The following is a 19519-nucleotide window of genomic DNA, read 5'->3' on the forward strand; positions in this document are numbered from 1 at the left end:
GGAGATCATTTACCAACTGAAGTGTTCTTTTGAGCCTTTACATAGGAAAAAAGCTACTACATTATTTGAAGAAGCTTTTGAGCCTTTAAAGGAACACTATGCAAGATTTGGCATTTTTTGCTCCTGGGCTCCCCCTACAGTTACAAAGTGTAGGCAAATTCACTTTTTACTGAAATTCACTGTCCTGAAATCAAGGGGGAAGTGGTGTAGTTTTCAACCCAAAAGTTATAGTGCAGTTTCTGACAGAGGCTCTATCTAATTGTTAAGTTGTGACATATCGACCTTGTGAAACTTCACGTCTGGGTCCAAACCTCTGTTCAGTATGGCCAACTTAGTAATTTTGCCGCTAGATCTAGTGACTTTTTAGACCTCCTAGCGAGTTATTAAGAAGAAAAAAAAATTACTAGTACCAAATCTAGCTACTTTCTGCACAAACCTTAGTTACTTTATATTAGACAACTCGTTAGGACACGAGGACTGACCATGAGTGGAAGACACATTTCTCTCCGTGGCCCCTCTGCTTCCAGAGAAGGAGCAACAGCAGACACAGGTTTCTCTCCGCGGCTCCCTGAGACAGAGCCGCAGGAGGCACAGCTCTTTCTCTGCGGTTCCTCGGCTCCCATAGACGGAGCTGCGGGAGACATAGCTCTCTCTACGCAGTCTCTGCTCCCAGAGACAGAGCAGCAGCAGCTCTCTCTCCCCGCAACCCCTCTGCTCCCAGAAATGGAGCAGCACAGTCAGTCCACATGGCAGGTCACAAAGATCAGCTACAATTGTGCAAAAAGTGCTGCCAAAGACACTTTTGCTTCTTTTTATGTTTAATTTATTCCTTTTAATGGACCCCTCTACCATTATACCATAATTGATTAAGATATTCAACTTTATTCAAATGGTAAACAGATGCCTTATGAATGTATGACATGGGACCAAAGGCACAATTGGACCCAGAAATGGCAAAACATCATGTGTGGCATCACACTTAACAAGTAGATTCTCTCTATTACAGGACAGTGAAGCATCACAATGACTTCAAAGCTGTAATTTTATGGTAAACATAAAACCTATAGTTTCTTTAATGGTTATTTTATATGCTTAAAAAACCATTGCATAATGAGGCTACTGGCCCATATCAATTATGATTTCTAAGAGTTAAACATAAAAATAATATTTCTTAATATAATTCAAATATAACAACAATGAACAGACACTGCATGTTGCAAATCCACATGTAATAAGTTTCCATTAATTACTATAGAAGCTCTTGGGCTAATTTCTGGGTTAAATATCTGGCAAATGATGTAAGATTTGGCTTAATCAAGGCACCAATCATTTTACAAACTCATTAGACGAATAGCAGGCTTGCATCATTGCATGACCACTTTTGTCCAAATAAGGAGGAAAGGTACATGGCTCTGAGCGTACATTAGCAGAATTTTTTATAAACAGCATCCATGCTAAGCCACATGTTAGATATGTGTATGTACTAATGACCAATGCAAATACTCTGGTTTATGTACATTTATCACACTTTGGAAAGCTATTTTAAACACTGTATGTCTAGATTCACATTCTGTTGCAATTGACCTCTGTAATGAAACATTCACATTTGGCCGACATTCTTTACAGATTATGTTTTGACACAGAGTCTTCACCCATTATTCTGCTCATGGTGTAAGCAATATACTTGTATAATGATAAGAACGTATTTAAAAGACTGCAGTGATTTATTTAAGCCTAAATTTAAGAAGTCTGAATGAAAGAGTGAAGATCCTCTCTCAGATTTTTTCCTTCCTTTCTGTTACAAAGCTAAATGAACAGAAGAAAGTTGGGATTCTGTCTATTTTTATGCCTACTCAACCTTTCTCTGGAGTACCTTTATCTGCAGACAGTTCTTGTAAATATTTCTTGTCAGGAAGTTCATGGAGGTTCTGTGTTTGACACATTTGCTATCTAGCTACTCAGGCTAAGTGTCAGAGGTGTCTGCAGTTGTTTCGAACCTGGACAGGAACATGAGTTGAAACGTGAATAATAACATCCTTGTGTTTGATTTTTAAAAGGTTCATCATGACAGCTGGGTAATCAACTGCTAGAATGTAGCATTAAAACAGATACAACTGGCACACACTGAGATTAGCTACAGTTTGCACATTTTCATTGTATCGAAATCATTTTGATAGGTTTGTAAAAGGTTTATCAAAAGAGTAGGGTAATTTACAAATGCTGTTTCTTAGCCCTGAACCAGCTATTTTGCATTTAAACAATTATTAAATTGAATACAGTTTTTCTAAGTATTTGGTGTATTTTACATAATTACCTTTATTCCAACATCAATTCTTATTTTCAGTTGTACAAAAAAACCCAATGAGAAGTGTTTCTCCATTTTTTTCAGTGTTACGTCTTAGAAGTTGTTTGCATTCTCTGTATCTCACGATCACTCCAACTAATACCAATATATTCAGATCTGCAATCTGTGGGCAGGGCGATTTTCTGAAAACACCAACAGTTTTTAAGTGTATCTGTAAATTTCCTTTCATCATTAACAACTACTTGACAGTCTCACATTCTTTTAAAACTATGCAGTTTTGTTTTCTCACTGTGGGTTTTTATTTTTATTTTTTTTTGTTTAGTCATCTACCAGGGCTTATGTTTTCTCTATATCTTTCAGTCACTTTATGAACTTCTGTTGTTCCCTTGTTTTCTTTCACATTTCCATCTTTACACACGTGGATGCAAGAAAGGAAAAAAAATTTAATCTGTCAGTGTTATTTTAGCCTGACACATTTATAATTTATATAATATTATATAATTCATCATTTATAATCATTTGTTTAGAGACACTCTTTGAAACGGTCTGACTGAGCTTCATTCAGGAGCCAGCTTATGATCACATCACACCACATTATGTGACAGAGAGGACTGGGGGATTTGGGTCTGACCTGTCAGTCTTCTTCTTTTCGTCCTCCAGGGCTCGAAGTGTGTGCTGCAGGCGATCGGTAAGGATCTCCAACTCCTGTGTGAGTTTGTATTCCTCTCTGAACTGCTCTCCCAGCAGCACCAGGTCACGCGTAGCATCATGAAGTGGGATGTCACTCAGGTACAGACCTCTTCGTGTCAAGTCGTCCAGGTTCATTACACTGAAAAGTGGATGTACAAAAGAAAGCTAAAGCTCAGTAATCTCTACTAGACTTCTGCATAGTAAACACAACACTGTCAAATTAACTTACTCATGGTTAAAGGTGCTCTATACATATCTGGAGAAGGACTGTTGATATTTGAACTCAACAACAAAATAAACACACTCCTCCCTTCTGTGCTCCTTTAGAAGTGCCAACCTCCTCAAATTCATGCATGTGCATTGCCAATTTAACCACACTGGGCATACGAACCAAAAGAAATATAGCATATTCCAACAATTTGTAACACATTCAAATTATATCCTGAGTACGAACACCAAAAACAGACCAGAATTCATATACAGCATCTTTAATAGGGCAATAGATATTTTCTTTAGGGCCAATAAAGTTAGCAGAATAAATTATTCATGTAATTATATTTATAACAATGCAAACACATATTTTTCTTTTTTTCCTTTTCATTTTCCTAAATGTTTTCTAAAGGACATTTCTATACAGGGATTCTACTATTGTTAAATACTAGAATCAAATCCCCTTTTCAATAATACATAGAACCCTTTTGATCTATTTTTTTCAGATGGAAGAATCTGTGGTAAATCAATAACCATGAAGAGATCCTGCCTGATCACTGTGGATACATGAAAACTGTGAAATAACTCTCCATGGTAATGTACAGTAGACCACAGGCACAGCAAACAATTACTGAAATGGTTTCACTTAAAGTGTCTGCCCCTATTCAACATGTACCAATTCTAATATTAACTGTGGTTTTGAAATGAATTTAAGCACACAGACAAGCACTTGTCAAAACAATAGTGTAGACGTCTTATAAGACCATTGGTTAGATATTTTTGTGACTACGTATGAACTTCTTAGCAGCTCAAGGTTGTCTGCTTCATTAAGCCCAGTAGCTGTATACAAGTACATTATTATATTAAATATTCTACACTACACACTAAAAACTCTCAAATCATCTCCAGGACATGCTCATGGCTTTGCTCACTCATTTGCTGAATGTGGGCTGTTTCAGATTTCTTGACAAAATATGTCCTATACTTCAAAAGAAAAAGTCTGATGCAGGAAAAAATGAAGTATTCTGTTTGAAGGAGCTATAAAGAATAATTGAAAAGTGAACAGCTTATTACTCACTGAAACTTATAAAAAAAATTTCTGTCATATCAAAACCTCACCATTTTTTTAAATTGCTGCTTACATTAGGCAAAACATTTCATATTGGACAATTTGACATAACTTGACAATGACAAACAGTAAAGTAGTTTTTAACACCAGGAAGCGGAAAAAGCTAAAATTATATTGGCCAAAAATATAAATCTGATTTTTCTTAGCTCTGGAAGATTCGTATTGGTGACATTTTCATATTCGTTGAGCCATATATTCTTTTGCACCTGGAAGCGTAGCTGCATTTCTGACAGATTTCAGTAAAAAAATTGAGCGAGGTACCTGGGTGAGCAGAGGAAGAGGATGTTTTCAGTCTCAGGGAGGGAAATCATCTGGCCTTTCAGCCTGAGGCAACTAATCTCCGTTCCCGTCAGCTCATCCTCACACTCTGCAGTCTCCACGTTCAGCAAGCCTTCCTACAGGCATACAGATACACACCTTATTCACATACCCTATGAATATCTTTAATGCTTCAATCCCTGGCTTCTATGAGAGTAGGTGGAGGAAGGTATGTGCAATATCATTCTCCAAAACTCTCGGAATCACTCGTCACTTTAATTATGGTTATTTTATTCCGTAATTTCTATAAATAATACAGTGCAACTTGAAAACTATCTACCCAGTTATTGGACTATTGTTAATCTCGACCAATCACAGCTCCTCAAACATCAGGAGGGTGGTGGTGAGCATGTTTTTCCTCAGAGACAGCCGAGGCCATTCCAGTCCTTCTTTTTAAACTGCATAGATCAATACTTAAATAGTCTACTTATGTTGACTACTGACTACTTATGTTTTTTTCCTGCCCAGTTATCCCTCTTCAGATCTGATCATCTCTATTTATCAGAAATATCAGATAATCTTGATGAAATCCACTTTAAAACATCATTACTGATGCTCTAGAACATTAAAGACCAAAGAACACTAAAAGAAGAAGGACAGTAAGTTGGTGATCAGTTTCCTCAGGCTTGGACTGGTACATGGCTGGACATGCTAACCTTACTCCGGAGCACAAACACTGTGTTGATGTGGGACAGGATGCCATGGAAACTGAAGTCAATGTGAGGCCGCACCAAGGAGAACACAGAGGACAGATTACACACACCAGGCTGGAGCTGTGAAATCACATGCAGAGAGGGAGAGAGAGAATCAGCAGGCAGTACTTTTCGGCTTCATCGTATGTGTACTTTCTTACAATTGCAGCCATAGTCTGTGTTCCTACTATATTCCAACATTAAACAAGATTCTTCCTAGACAGTTGTGAACTATTTATGACGGCCACCTAAGTTTTTTCAGTTCAAGTGAGAACAATAGATGCTTAATAAAAATAAGTCCTAATAACTAGGCTTAGTAATGGCTAAATGTGGATAAAATGTAAAATTCATCAACTTTATTATCAAATATCTGCTAATACAGCTATGATTCTAGCCTCATTCAAAGAAAAATGGTCAGATACTTCAGTGACTGATGCTGGTTTGCATGTTGAAATATTTAGTACTGTGAAGGTCAATAGTGTGTGAAGGTCAGTACACTGAGTGGTTCTGATGTTTAATTAAGTTCATAAATGAAAGCCTTGTCCCTAGCCATTCTAACCTGTGGCAAGACTCTGAAGATAGCATTTCCACACTGGGTGAGCATGAGGTCTTTGTCAAACATGAGGTGGAAAGGGAAGGCCTTGCAGAAAGTGTAGGGGCTAATGCGAGTCTCCTGAGTGCCATTCTCCTCAAAGCCGTCCAGGTCTTCATAAAATGCCTCCTCCTCAGAGTCCTTCTCCTCAATCAGGAACTTAATATGGTCGCATTCCTCACTCTTCTGCTGAATGACCTGGTAATAGGGAGGTAAACAGAACTGGATACAGAGACTTTTTCTGTGATCATTTTTACAAATACAGGGGGTCCTCGACTTATGACGTTGATCTGTTCCTGCGTCGTAAACTGATTTTCGGTGTAAGTCGGAACATACGTACATACTGTACGTAAATAACATACTGTAAGCACTTATCCTATCTTAACACCTATCCTAACACAGTAATTATCAAAAAACATATAACTGCGTAACCGTGTATTCTTCCGCCGCACACACCAAACCCTTTCCAAATGTCTTCTCAAGTCAGTCCAGTGTTATACAATTATTTCACTGTATAATTATACAATTACTTAGTACTATACAATCAAGGAAAAAAACACATTGAAATAAACCTCTTCCTGCTCATTCAAAATACATCTACAATGTTAAAAAATTATCTGAGATGCTTAAGACTTTGCACAGTACTGTATTGCACATCTGTAACGTAATGATTGATCCAAGTAATCCAAACATTTTCAATGATACTGAGGTTTACACTGAACTTTCTAGTTAATTGTTCTGATAACACCAGCTGCTTGTTTGTTCTTGTTCATTTGCAACTTTTTTCTTTTTGTCTATTTCCTTTCCTCACCAATTGCTTCTTAACAGCTCCACGAACTTTCAGACCCACAGAGTTGAGTTGTCTTCTCAAATTAAAAGAATGGACAGAGTATTTTGGATTTTTTAAAATCTAAAACAGAAGTGAACAATGGTTTTGTCTTAGAAATAAAGGGGTGGTGACCCAAATAGAGATTAATCCTAGTCCTGGACTATGTCCTCTTTTCCATTGAAAATTATAATTCAAATTCTGCGTAGCCCAGGACTAGGATTAATCCCTGTCTGGGAAACCACCCCAAAGGTTTTAAGGAAGGTTTGCTGACGGAGAGGACTATTGGTGTTCGATCAAGTGTTGTATGATGGTTAGGAGTCCCATTTCCTTTATACCTTGTATTACATTTTCTTTGATAAAATATGAAAACACATCTACCACCTCCACATGCAAATAGAAATGGCCATATAGTATTTATTACATAAAAAATCTTTACTGAGATGAAAGCCACCTTTATGTAAAAGCTAAAGCTGCAGATAATGGTGGGGTTGTGGTCATTGATAAACACTGGTAATATTTACTTTTCCCCCATCTTCTTGTGTAAAACAAATCTTGTTCTAGTAGTACTACAGCATAGTTTTCTCTTATTTATTTATCTCTCTCAAATGCTAAAATCCTAAAGCGTGAAAAGACTGTGAGGCAGCACACATGGAAGGGTGCAGCAGCTTTGCTGAGATTTTTCCTGCGTGTAACTGAGCTCGTTCTGCTGACGTCAAGCCTCTGTCTCTTTGCCCTACTGTTGTCATGACAACGGCAGCCGGCATTTTATCGAGAAATCAGGTGTTACATTTGGAGGGTCTGTCAATTCAGCTTGCTCGTTTCACACCAGAGAGAAAGAGAGAGAGAGAGAGAGAGAGAGAGAGAGAGACAGACAGACAGACATAAAGAACAATGTGGAATCTTTAGGCTTGTGGTTTCTCTGAAGAATAAGAAAGCAACTTTTGTTGTTGATCTCCCTCACTGAGAGCATGTAGCACATACATCCTCATCTTCTCTGCCTCGTGTGTTGCCTATGTTATTGTTCCATTTATTGTAGTACAAGTTCAGGTTTAGCCCTCAGAAAATTAGACTAATTACTGTTCTTAACTATGTGATTACATAATTTTCATTTCATTACATAATTACTTTAATGTTCAATTTACTTCAACTTCAAGATTACATTTCAGACCTTGTAGATGCAATGCACTCTATGGCTGACAATTAATAGAAATTTAATCGAAATCCCCATTCAGATATTTACATTGATTATGTCAAATTTTCTTATAATTCTGTTCATCCTTGTTTTTTTTTAATACTGTTTAAAATTCCTCCACTTTGTCTCTGTGTACCAGCTCCTTAAAAACAAATTACCAAACATGTAGTCACATAATTCTGCCTTATTCACTCTGACACATGGAAGCAACACATAGGAGAACCTAAACACTGAGGCCAACCGAGCAACTTAAACAGCTTGTACCAAAGAAAAATACTGACATTTGGAAGTGTTTTGCCTTTAGTGAAGATGACAGAAATCATAAAGATGTTTCAGTGACCAAAGATGGGGCAACAGTCTGTTACAATAATTAAATCATGGTCACATAATTTAATGTCAGTAATTCATTGTGTATAATGCCAACATCGTTGTTTTGACTATGTTAAAAGATTCAAATTTTAATGAATTTTAAATACTGCACTTATATATACTGCACGTATATATTATGATTTTGTTATAAAATAGCGCTATATTGTGGTGGGAATGTTACCTTCAGAGAAGAGACTTTAAAGGTGTGTTTAGAGGACAAAATATAGAACAGAGGAATAGCAGGAAAGGAGAAAAAAAGGCAGACCTTCATTTCGATCTCAGTTCCATGGATCTGCTGAGCGACAGTTTTGATGATGCCGATGACAATGTCCTGAAGCCCCTCCCTCTCTGAGTAGTAGTGAAGGATGAGGTTGTTTCCTTTCTCAGCATCTGTGCAGCGGAACGAGGGGGCACGCATCCCAGGGTAGATGGTGCCCAGGTGGTCATGCAGAGCATCCAGATTCTGAAACACAAATGGCCTTTTCTTGCTATGCCACTCAAACCTTCAGATCTTCTAGGATTAAAAATGCATGAAGGCTTTAGAAGTGATGGATATGTTCAGCCTGAATTACAACAAAATGTTGAGGGATGCTGGTTGAAAGAAAAAAGTTTACTAGGGCTGAATCATTTGTAGGAAATGTCTAATTCTAGTTTTTCTGAACAGATTTGTATTGCCATCCCAAACCTGAATCTGGACTAAGAATATTTAGAAAAGATGATTAGATAAAACACTGCCATTTTCTGCAAATTAAGCTCCAGTGGCATTCATTGCATGAAGCATCTTAGGGAGACGTTGACTGCACTGAGCAGTCTTGGCACAATAGTTTGATCATTTGCTCTTTACCTGCAAAAATTCCCGAACGTTGGAGCCAAGGACTCGTAGGATGGTGTCATAGCCAGATTCCTGACAGAATTCGAAGAACATCTTCCCAAACATTTGCAGAATATCACCAGCATTCATTTCTATTTGAAGTAAAGCAAACAAACATGAATCCAAAATATATACATATACTTCTTAACAAAACACCTCATTTGTAGCTTCAACTAATTATAGGCAGAGTTTGTAATTGTAGCTTATGCCATGTACACACTACATGACTTTCAAAGGCATCAGATCGCTGTACATTTCACATGAAACAACTTGGTTCCTCATAATCTGGAGTCTTTCAGTGTTTTTGCCTTCCATGGTACATGATTGCAGGGATTGTCTGTTATGCAGAGAGAGTTGGAAGTAAATAAATATTTTGCAATGAAAACACAGCTGCCTTCTCATATTACTGAAAAGCCTGTGTGTATGCGCATGTATTCTGGTACAAACTACATTAATTAATTCATTAATTGTCTGTAACTGCTTATCCAGGTGGGTCCGGAGCCTACCTGGAATCACTGAACACAGAACACAAATGCAAAAAATACAGTGCAGTAATTTATGTAAATTATGAAGAAATTATATACAGAACAAGAGCCTTAGATAGCACAGACTGTGTAGCTCAGCCTGTGTCTTGTGCTCTCATTGGCTGTAGCTGGTCTATGAACTCACCGCCAGTCACAACACCTTGCACACTAGCAGAGTTAGAGTCACTGACAGGTCCAGATATCAATCCTGCTAGATATTTCTCAGGCGTTTTTCAGCTCTCTGAACTCATCTTTCAGCTGTTCACACATAACGACTGAGCGAGAACTGAGCACTCGCTGATTTACCTCTGACTTGAGGGTTCTGTCTGCGATCTCCAAAAATATTTAACGAAAATTAGAAAATTAAAAATACTTCAGAAAATCAGGGCTAAAACCATGATATGTGGACCTGCTATTATTTTCTGATCCACAGTTTGTGCTAATCATGCTGCAATCATTTGTCAATGGTCAGTATATGTCCACAAGGAAGCTCTTGTTGGATATATTGGGTGGCTGTCACTCAATCCAACTATGAGTAATATGTGTATTAAAAAAAAAAAAAAAACGCACACAACATCATATTCATTACCATGTCAATATCACTGCTGTGCTGAGAATGATCCATCACCTAAATAATATGTACACAACTGCAGCCCATTATCAGAAACTGAACAATGATGAATGAACAATAGTGATGAGTAAGTGCAGGGGTTTTTAGAATTTGAGAATAACTAAATAATTAATGACTAACAAAAACATCTTCAACTACTTACTTAACACCTTGCTTGCAGCAGCCACAAGCTCGTAGGTTTTCGCATCCTCATAGATGATTCTGACTAGGAACTGTCCTTCAACATCGACCTGGGCCTCGCGTCTGTGAGAAGATTTGAACGTGATCAACACAGTGGAAAAAACTGAACTCTTTAGAAAGGTTACACATCTTTATATTGTCTTTAGTAGTGGACAGACAAAGTGAAAAAAAATTATCTGAGAAATAATCCAAATAAATAAATATATATATCATCTGAACACGGTACATAATGTGAACGTTTTATTACAAATGGACAAATAGAAATGCTGCAAAATTACATGGAATAAAATCCCTGAACATTGCTGCAGTCCCCTGTGAAGTTGCATCCACAGTTTCTATTATTTCAAATGGAAGCCTTCGCCAATAGAATTAAACTCTAAGAAGTGTCACCATACCCATGGCCAAGTGTGGGCTAGAAAGGTATAAACCCAGCATGTGGATCAGCTGAACTGCATTCTCTGGAGTGATGGAGCTCTATTCAGTACCTCTGGGATGGGTTGGAGTGTCATTTATGATCCAGAACTTATCAGCTAACATTAGTCTCTGACCCTACTAATGCAATTACTATATATATATATATATATATAGTAGGCCCCTTACTTACTATATCTATATATATATATATATATATATATATATGAGGGTATAACTGCTTTGTCTGAGTTAGTATTAAGGAAACTACAGTATTTACTTCTAATTTCTATCTCTCTGTATCTATGTCTCTCCCACCTTACAATTATTCATCTCTTTTAAAATTCATATTTCCTTGCGCTTATTTGAAGAAAGTTGTCTCAGGGAAGCTTTTATGTGCTGTGCGGTGTGTTTATGCAGATGTGCTGACATGTGGAGATAATATTTTCCTGTTGCCACTCTTTCATTAGCTTTTTTCATTATTTTCTTTTTGATTCCCTCATTATGTGATAGATAAGAACCAGCCCTTTAAAAAAATGTCGCTATTTGTAAGTCAATATTTGGTGAATTAAATATTGAAGATATACGTGTTTCCTCAACCGTCTTCCCTCATACAGCTCCAGTGTCCTGGGGTTGTGTGTTCTCACTGTGTCTGCATGGGATTCCTCCTACAGTCCAAAAATATTTTTGTAGGTGTACTGTCTAACCCTAAAGTGTCTATATGTGTGTGTGTGTGTGACTGAATGTGTGAGTGTCTGATTCCCTGTGATAAACTGGTGGCCCATCCAGGGAGTGTCCCAGGCCATGTGTGTCCTGTTATTCAGGGCAGGCTCAGAATCTTCTACATTCACCAAGTTTACCAAACTTCAGTAAGTTTACTTACTTATTGTTCAATCATTCATTAATTATCTGTAACCGCTTATCCAATTCAGGGTCACGGTGGGTCCGGGGCCTACCCGGAATCACTGAGTGCAAGGCGGGAACACACCCTGGAGGGGGCGCCAGTCCTTCACCGGGTAACACACACTCATACATTCACTCACTGCAACTGACTGCAACTACCTGCTGCACCACTGTGCTCCTTACTTATTATGAAATGTTTAAATATTCAAATGTATCTTGAATATTCTATAAACTTTTCACTTTTATTTTGCCTCTAATCAAAAATACATTTGTTTATATTTAAAACAATTCAATTTTTCAGGGGATTTTTCCCTCAGTAAAAGCTTCAAAAGAATGAACACATCCCAGATTCTGTTTTTTTACTGCATTTTACCAAATTCCCCAACTTGTTTGTAATCAAGGTTTTCAATAATATTGATGCAGTTTGCTGACAAATGTAAAAACATTATGCCAAAATACCAGTGCTGTGCAATTTCATAGGTTTAAAAACAAAAACTAAATTTTTCCTCAGTGATGAAACAAGGAATAACATAATTATGAATGCATGACCATGAATTTCTTAAAATAAATTCTGAAATTTCATTTTATCAACAATGGTGAGCTACTCTCACGTAAGGTCCAACTTTACTCAAATTAGGGTTTGGTGGTGTGTGTGTGTGTGTGTGTGTGTGTGTGTGTGTGTGTGTCAAATTTATGTTCTAAGTCTTTAAGAACGCAACTGAAATATTCTTGTACATTTAAGAGAGCCACAGGGAGGGGGCGCTGTGGGAGCTCAATGACTGTTGATGTACACAAGCCCAGTAGCGAACTACAGTTGTAAATTTAGCTCTGAGTTTGGGTTAAAAGAGAGGAAGAAGGTTGTAAACAGACAAAATAGTCAGAAAATCCTTCACCCGACTTTGTGCTCACAGGTATGTGGCTTTATCCTCTAAATATGTGTGTTTTGAGCCTCAGTTCGCTGAAAAATTTGCTGTGGTGTCCTAAACCACATATGCCCGCCAGCTATGCTTCTAAGCAGTGCACACCATCTTATTTTGCTTATTTTCTAACTTCTCCGTTCCTCCAGCACCAGTCACTGATATTTGGTCTCTCAAAAATGGGTTTTTATCTACACGTGTGTCAGTGTGCACATTCGCACTGCAATAAACTAAATTTACTCAACTTTTTGCTCACAGATATAAGGGTCAGCGTGGCCCCTTCCCCACGGCAGAGCACCTGGAGGAAACCCACACGGACACGGGGAGAACACACCAAACTCTTCACAGACAGTCACCCGGAGCAGCACTTGAACCCACAACCTCCAAGTCCTTAGAGCTGTGTGACTGCGAAGTTTTGAAATACTGAATAAAGCATCTAGAATAACTCTTGCTGAATAGCCTGTAATTCATAAATGCACCATGTATACACTACTCTACAAGGTTCTGTATATTATTGTAAACAGGGTAAAAAAAGAAGTAAATATGAAAATTATTCCAAACTATTAAACGCTACACTACAGCCATATATCCTACATTTTATTTGTAAAATGCTGACTTTCCAGACTGTGCATAAGTCGTAAGTGCATCTGCTGCATGCAGCAATTTCAAAAGCACCTCCCCAGGCCTTTGAACTTAAAAAAAAAAGTACATTCCCATGAGAATCTGTACATAACTGAAAAACAAAAAATATCTGCTTTGCAAACAAATATGTTTTTAATTCAGGTATTAAATGAGGTGTTTTTGACCTTATTACCACAACCAAGCAGAAAAAAACAACATTGATTTGTGGCGCTGAACAGAAATGATGAATGAGCAGCTTAGCTAAACACATAAAGCAAGGTTAAAACAGCATGAGAAAAAAAATCTGTCTTACACAGGCCAAAAATAGAATGGAGATCATATCATTAATCAGGTCCGTAGCAGACGGTACTCGAAGATAAGCCAAATCTGCGCTAGATGTTAAGCCTTGCAAGTTTTGAGAGACACGATTGCAGTGGAGCTGACAAAATACATAAGCTCTAGCAAGAGAAATATATTAGCAATGTTGTAACTGAATATTACATTTCTGAAATTAGCAGTGATACACTGTATCTCACCGTATGCACATCCTCTGAGGTTACAGACAACCAGCTGTACACGCATCTAATATAATCCTCATAGAAAAACATTAAATGAGCCTATGATCAAAACGCTCAATGCCAGACATCAATTAGTGGGGTATAACTGCTGAGATGGAGCTCCATCCAGTACCTTTTGTAATCCAGAATCAGTACCTGACCTCACTAAAACTGTTAGGGCTCAACGCTATCAAATACTCACAGAAAACAGTAGAGTGTTACTGCACAAAAACATCCAATCAAATACCCTTACTTTCTTATTGTCTCTATTGTATAGGACTATAAGTATTAATGAGCAGTTTGCTGTAATTTTATTGCTCATATTTGTCAATCCCTTGTCATGGACATTCAAACAATGTAAAAGGCAGCTGGCATTAAAAAAAAAAAAAAAAAACAGGAGTTGCAAGGATTTGATTCGACAGCAACAATATATATCTGCCATGCAATGTTTACAGTGGAACAGATGGGACCTGAATAAGTCTGACATTTTAACACAGGGGGAACCCCAGGAAGTCAAATAAACTTCAGCTGTGTATGTGCATTGTTTTGATGACCTCTGTGTGTATTTAGATCTGTATGGGGACCCGGGATAACAGGATAATGTGAGGGAAAATCTCAAGAAGAATTGCAGGTTTGATTTGGAAGTTTTGTATTCTGAGGTCTGTTACACAACAAACGCAATATATCCTTGTAATTAATTCAGACAACAATCACAGCCATTAGAAATTAGCTTGTTTTAGCAACCTTTAGATATGACATATAGGTATGATTTGGTGGAAAGATGTAACAGTAAAGTTAGCTTTGAATTTCTGAGGTTAGAGCTGCATTTACGATTTTACAGATTTCTGTTGAATAGACAAAGTACACAAATATTTATTTTTGGTGTTTGAGCTTAGCATGGCTACTTCTATCATAATGTTTGAGCTTAAAAAAAGAGCTCAGTTGTTACCTTTCAAAATTTGCTGGCTAGAATTAGCTAAAGTGTTATGTGTCGAATTTCAACTGTGTATCGTAGAAAAACATTAAGGGAACGAACATTAGCTTAAGGCTTCAGAGATCAGAATTAGAGGTGCGTTCGGTTAAGCATAGCAACATTTAGAACCAATCATACGTTTTCAAACATGAAAACAAGCCATACCAATGTCAATGGAAATACCCCACAAAGATAGAAATGTAAGCATGTGTATGTTAGCAGTTGGGGGGATGAACTTGGGATAATGCTGCATCTTAAGACTATTTTAGGTGCTCACTTCATGACACTGAACATCTGGCGACTGCACGAAGAGTCTGACTTTTCTGGGAAAATGCTTTTCACTGAAAGACAAGATTAATGTCTCCAGTTACAAATTGTGAATATAGAGTGGTATATTTATTTTCTGTGCTTTTAGTTTGCTGTAAAACCTGAGACTCAAGTTGGTCTGAAACTGTGTAAAATAGGAACACTATGTCCAAATGTTTCTAGACTTGTATCTTCTTCTGTAAATCAATTAACAGGCAGTTTATCCCCCTTTGGTGCATAAACAGCTTCTACTATTCTGGAAAGATTTTACACTAGATGTTTGAACATTGCAGTGACGATTTTGTTGCATTCAAGAGCATTAGTGAGGTTGGAAGATTTGTTTGAATCTGAAATGCCACTCCAGCTCATCTCAGTGGTATTGACTGGTGCCCCATGACACCAGAGAACACAGTTCCACAGTCAACTCACTTAGAATGTGTTTATGGACTTTGGTTTTTTTTTCCCTTCTTCTGATAACCCTTTCCCAGTCTGGAGAAGCTTCAACACCTACACCAAATAACTGGCTCAGTAACAATTCCATTTTCACAAGTTTCATTGCTCTCAAAATATTTTCTGGGAGTATCTATGGAAACGTGCACTCAGAGGCTAAATACGGTGTGCAGGAGTGCCCTAACTCCTATTCTATCCAATGTGAGGTGAGATCTGTCTGTTAAAACACAGAGATTTGCATCTGAACAGGATTAAAATTATCAGGCGACCTCTACGTTCAGTGAAAAACAGAAAGTAATTTAGCCTGTAATATTCTCTGAAGATTTTGGGGTAAAATACACAGACATGTTTGATTCTGACGGAAATCAAACTACAGAGGACCCCCTTAAAAGAGAGAATTAATCCAGGAACCAATGGAAAATTAATCCCATCTGGATAAGGTTTTAGTGTTGAGAGTAAGTGCAAGTAGCAGAACACTGGAGGCATTCATATTGTGTCATATAATAATTTGGATGGTCACAGTAGTGTAACACTGCTGTCCTTGCCAAAATAGACTACAATTTGATTCCCAGCTTGGGCAGGAACACCATATTATACCAATGAATATCCTTAGGGATGATTACTAATGCTTCATTTCTTTGACATCTGACATGATTACAACTTTTACACTTTAGCAGTGTCAGAAATGGCTCCCTGCTTACTACTACCGACATTATTCACTATAGAAAGCAGTACTAAAATAAACTGAATTCACATTTATATCAATATCCTGAAAATGTTTTGGATTTTTCTTTTTTTCAAAGATGGATTATTTTTATATACTCACTTGATATCTTCCCACACATCTGGACCATAATTTCTTAACACCAGGAGTTCCAGAGCGTGGTTGACAAAACCATACTGCAAAAACAGAAAAACACACATTACTATTAAGACACAGAATTATGGGAGAACATTAAATTGTAGCAATGACAAGTCCTCAGTGTGAGAGGACAGGCTTTTAACTGTTCAAAGAATATGTTCAATCCCTATCAAAATCACAGTAGTATATATATATTTATATGCTACTGTGATTTTGATATATATTATAAGGTGAGAGAGAGAGACAGAGAGACACACACTTTTATTCATGTTATTCATATGGAACATACATATAGTTGTTGCAGGGCTGAACAATCCGGAGAGTGTATCTAACTGCAATTTTTTGGACCAGTACTGCAATTGTGATAAATTGCAGTTATTATATAAAGGATGGCATGGTGGTGCAGCAGGTAGTGTCACAGTCACACAGCTCCAGGGACCTGAAGGTTGTGGGTTCAAGTCCTGCTCCAGGTGACTGTGAGGAGTTTGGTGCATTCTCCCTGTGTTCGTGTGGGTTTCCTCCCACTGTCCAAAAACACGTGGATTGGTGGCTCAAAAGTGTCCCTTGGTGTATATAGGAACATCACACTAAGTGTACGTAGTAACACCGTGGAGTTTATACTACACATATATTATACTATTTACATAGCATATGTAGTACAGGGATTAAATAATAATAATATAAAAGCAGCCTTATCAAACCTTAGTAAGTGGTTATGGTCATATTCAATAATGTGGGCACCCCTGGTGAAATGGCGTAAGCACACGTCTTCTACAGACATTTGCACATTTTAATACACAATTATTATTCATTTCCTGGATTTAACATTGTGGGTCTGGAAAAAAAAATGATAGGACACAAAATGTGGCCTATGCAAAAGTAGTGAGAGAAGTTCTATCGTCCTTCACTGTGTTAGTGGACACTGTGCTGTAGGTAAAGTCAGTAGGAAACATTAACTTTTCCCTCTTTAGAAAGTGGGTTAACATTTTATACATGGACAATCAAAACGTGGCATTGGACCAGGGCTCTCCATACGATTGCACATTTGTTATGTTCTTTACTTTAATTCTTTAATCAATGTACACATATGTCAATGTGATATCTGTGAGACGGAAATGGACCCCCACCTTTAAAAAGCCTTTCTCGACCATATGTGATGTTTAACATCACTGGGAGACATGTAACGTTACCACAGTCCCAGTATGTGTTATTCTAAACGCTTACTTACTTTGTTTAAACCCAGATAAAGTGATCAATCAGAGGTAAATTGGGTTAATACGGCAGTGTTAATGTAGCAGGCGAGCCTGTTGTAAAATTATTATTTTTTATTGGTATTTCTACCTAAGAGCAATGCTACCGTCTCCTGTGGCGCAAAAAAAACACTGGCGTCTCCGCCTTTGGCACATTTATTCAACTATAAGACAAATAAATACAATACTGGGAATACTGTAGCTTCACCTACCATGTTTACTGCTGTGATTTTTCGTTCAAATAAATGAAGGCTCCGGACGGCGGCTCGAGCAGCGCTGACGGCCGTTAACGTGGGAACCCACCATTCCTGAGACTGGCTGGTCCCGGCTTTGATTGACGCACGCTGCATCCAATGAGCGTGCGAGGATACGTCGGCGGGAGGCGGGTGCGTTGCTGCAGACAGCCAATCACGTTCAACTTCAAGTGCACACGCTTCATCGAGGCGGCTTTATTCATTTATTTAATTAACTTATTCTGAGCAGGCTTTAGAATGCTGCTGAGCATGCGCACTTTACACATAGATGTAGTCGTGCAGACCCTGTGGCTCCCAATTCCCTACTCCCTATATTATTCACTATATAGTGCATTATTATAGTGAACTGAATTTATGAGGGCAGTGAATAATTCTGAACACTGTCTCATGCGGGTTTTCACCAAACAACGCAGTCTGATATGGGTTGTACACTACTTTTTGCAGTGCATTGTGGGATTGTTTGCATGCACTGAAAATTCTCCTGTGTGATATTCTCTTGTGACTTTTGGGAGTACAGACGAAAATTATTCTTTTAATTTCAATGTAAATATTTGGATCTAATGGGCTGAAATTTGTTATATGACCATAAATCACTTAACCTTTATTTTGGCCTGGACAAATTGTTTTGCTTCCTAACTGGTAAAAAGACAAACATTCTTAACATAAAACGGAAGTCAGTGTAAAAAGAAAACTTCAAGAGCATTTCTAATGGTCTGTTCATTATTCAAAATGTGGACAAGAGTTTATTTATTATATGTAACCACTTATCCAGTTCAGGGTCACGGTGGTTCCAGAGCCTACCTGGAATCATTGGGCGCAAAGTGGGAACACACCCTTGAGGGGGGTGCCAGTCCTTCATAGGACAACACACACACATTCACTCACACCTATGGACAATTTTGAGTTGCCAGTCCACCTACCGACGTGTTTTTGGACTGTGAGAAAACCAGAGCACCCAGAGGAAACCCGCGCAGACACGGGGAGAACACATCAAAACCTCACAGACAGTCAACCCAGAGCAGGACTCAAACCCATAACCTCCCGGCTTTTTCAATAGCAAAATATTAAGAAGCATATCTTTTTCTATTGTCTTTAAGAGTGCTTTGTGGATTTCCTCTGGTTCCTTCCCTTCTACTGCAGCAGTTCCAACTGGATTACTGTGTTTAATGCTGTGACAGGAACAAAAGGTTATACTAGGTTTCATGCTGGAATGTTCTGTTCTCTCCTCAGATAACATAATTAGGAAATGTCCATTTAAAAGTTATTTTCCATCACTGTGGGAAATAAATACACACACACACACACACACACACACACACACATACACATATATATATATATATATATATATATATATACTGAATTAGCAAAAAAAAAAATAATTTACTTATGCAATTGAAATAACTGAAATAGCAGGCATAAAATTATCACTTGGAGGGCAATAACTGTAAATAAATATATAAAATAATAATAATAATTAAAG

General features: G+C 37.7%; 1 protein-coding gene across 1 annotated transcript in view; it reads right to left on the reverse strand.

Moving 5' to 3' along the window:
• Positions 1 to 18096, reverse strand: part of gucy1b1 (guanylate cyclase 1 soluble subunit beta 1) — a 35327-nt gene extending 17231 nt beyond the window's left edge. The window contains exons 1-9 of the mRNA XM_066658698.1: positions 17995 to 18096; positions 16497 to 16570; positions 10495 to 10595; positions 9171 to 9289; positions 8592 to 8789; positions 5904 to 6134; positions 5309 to 5425; positions 4596 to 4729; positions 2937 to 3134 (exon numbers count right to left, since the gene is read on the reverse strand). Of these exons, the coding sequence (XP_066514795.1) occupies positions 2937 to 3134; positions 4596 to 4729; positions 5309 to 5425; positions 5904 to 6134; positions 8592 to 8789; positions 9171 to 9289; positions 10495 to 10595; positions 16497 to 16570; positions 17995 to 17997 (1175 nt within the window). The 5' untranslated portion in view covers positions 17998 to 18096. The remainder of the gene's footprint in view (positions 1 to 2936; positions 3135 to 4595; positions 4730 to 5308; positions 5426 to 5903; positions 6135 to 8591; positions 8790 to 9170; positions 9290 to 10494; positions 10596 to 16496; positions 16571 to 17994) is intronic.
• Positions 18097 to 19519: the final 1423 nt, after the last annotated feature.

The sequence above is a fragment of the Hoplias malabaricus genome, chromosome 2, assembly GCF_029633855.1.
Source record: "Hoplias malabaricus isolate fHopMal1 chromosome 2, fHopMal1.hap1, whole genome shotgun sequence".
NCBI lineage: Eukaryota > Metazoa > Chordata > Actinopteri > Characiformes > Erythrinidae > Hoplias > Hoplias malabaricus.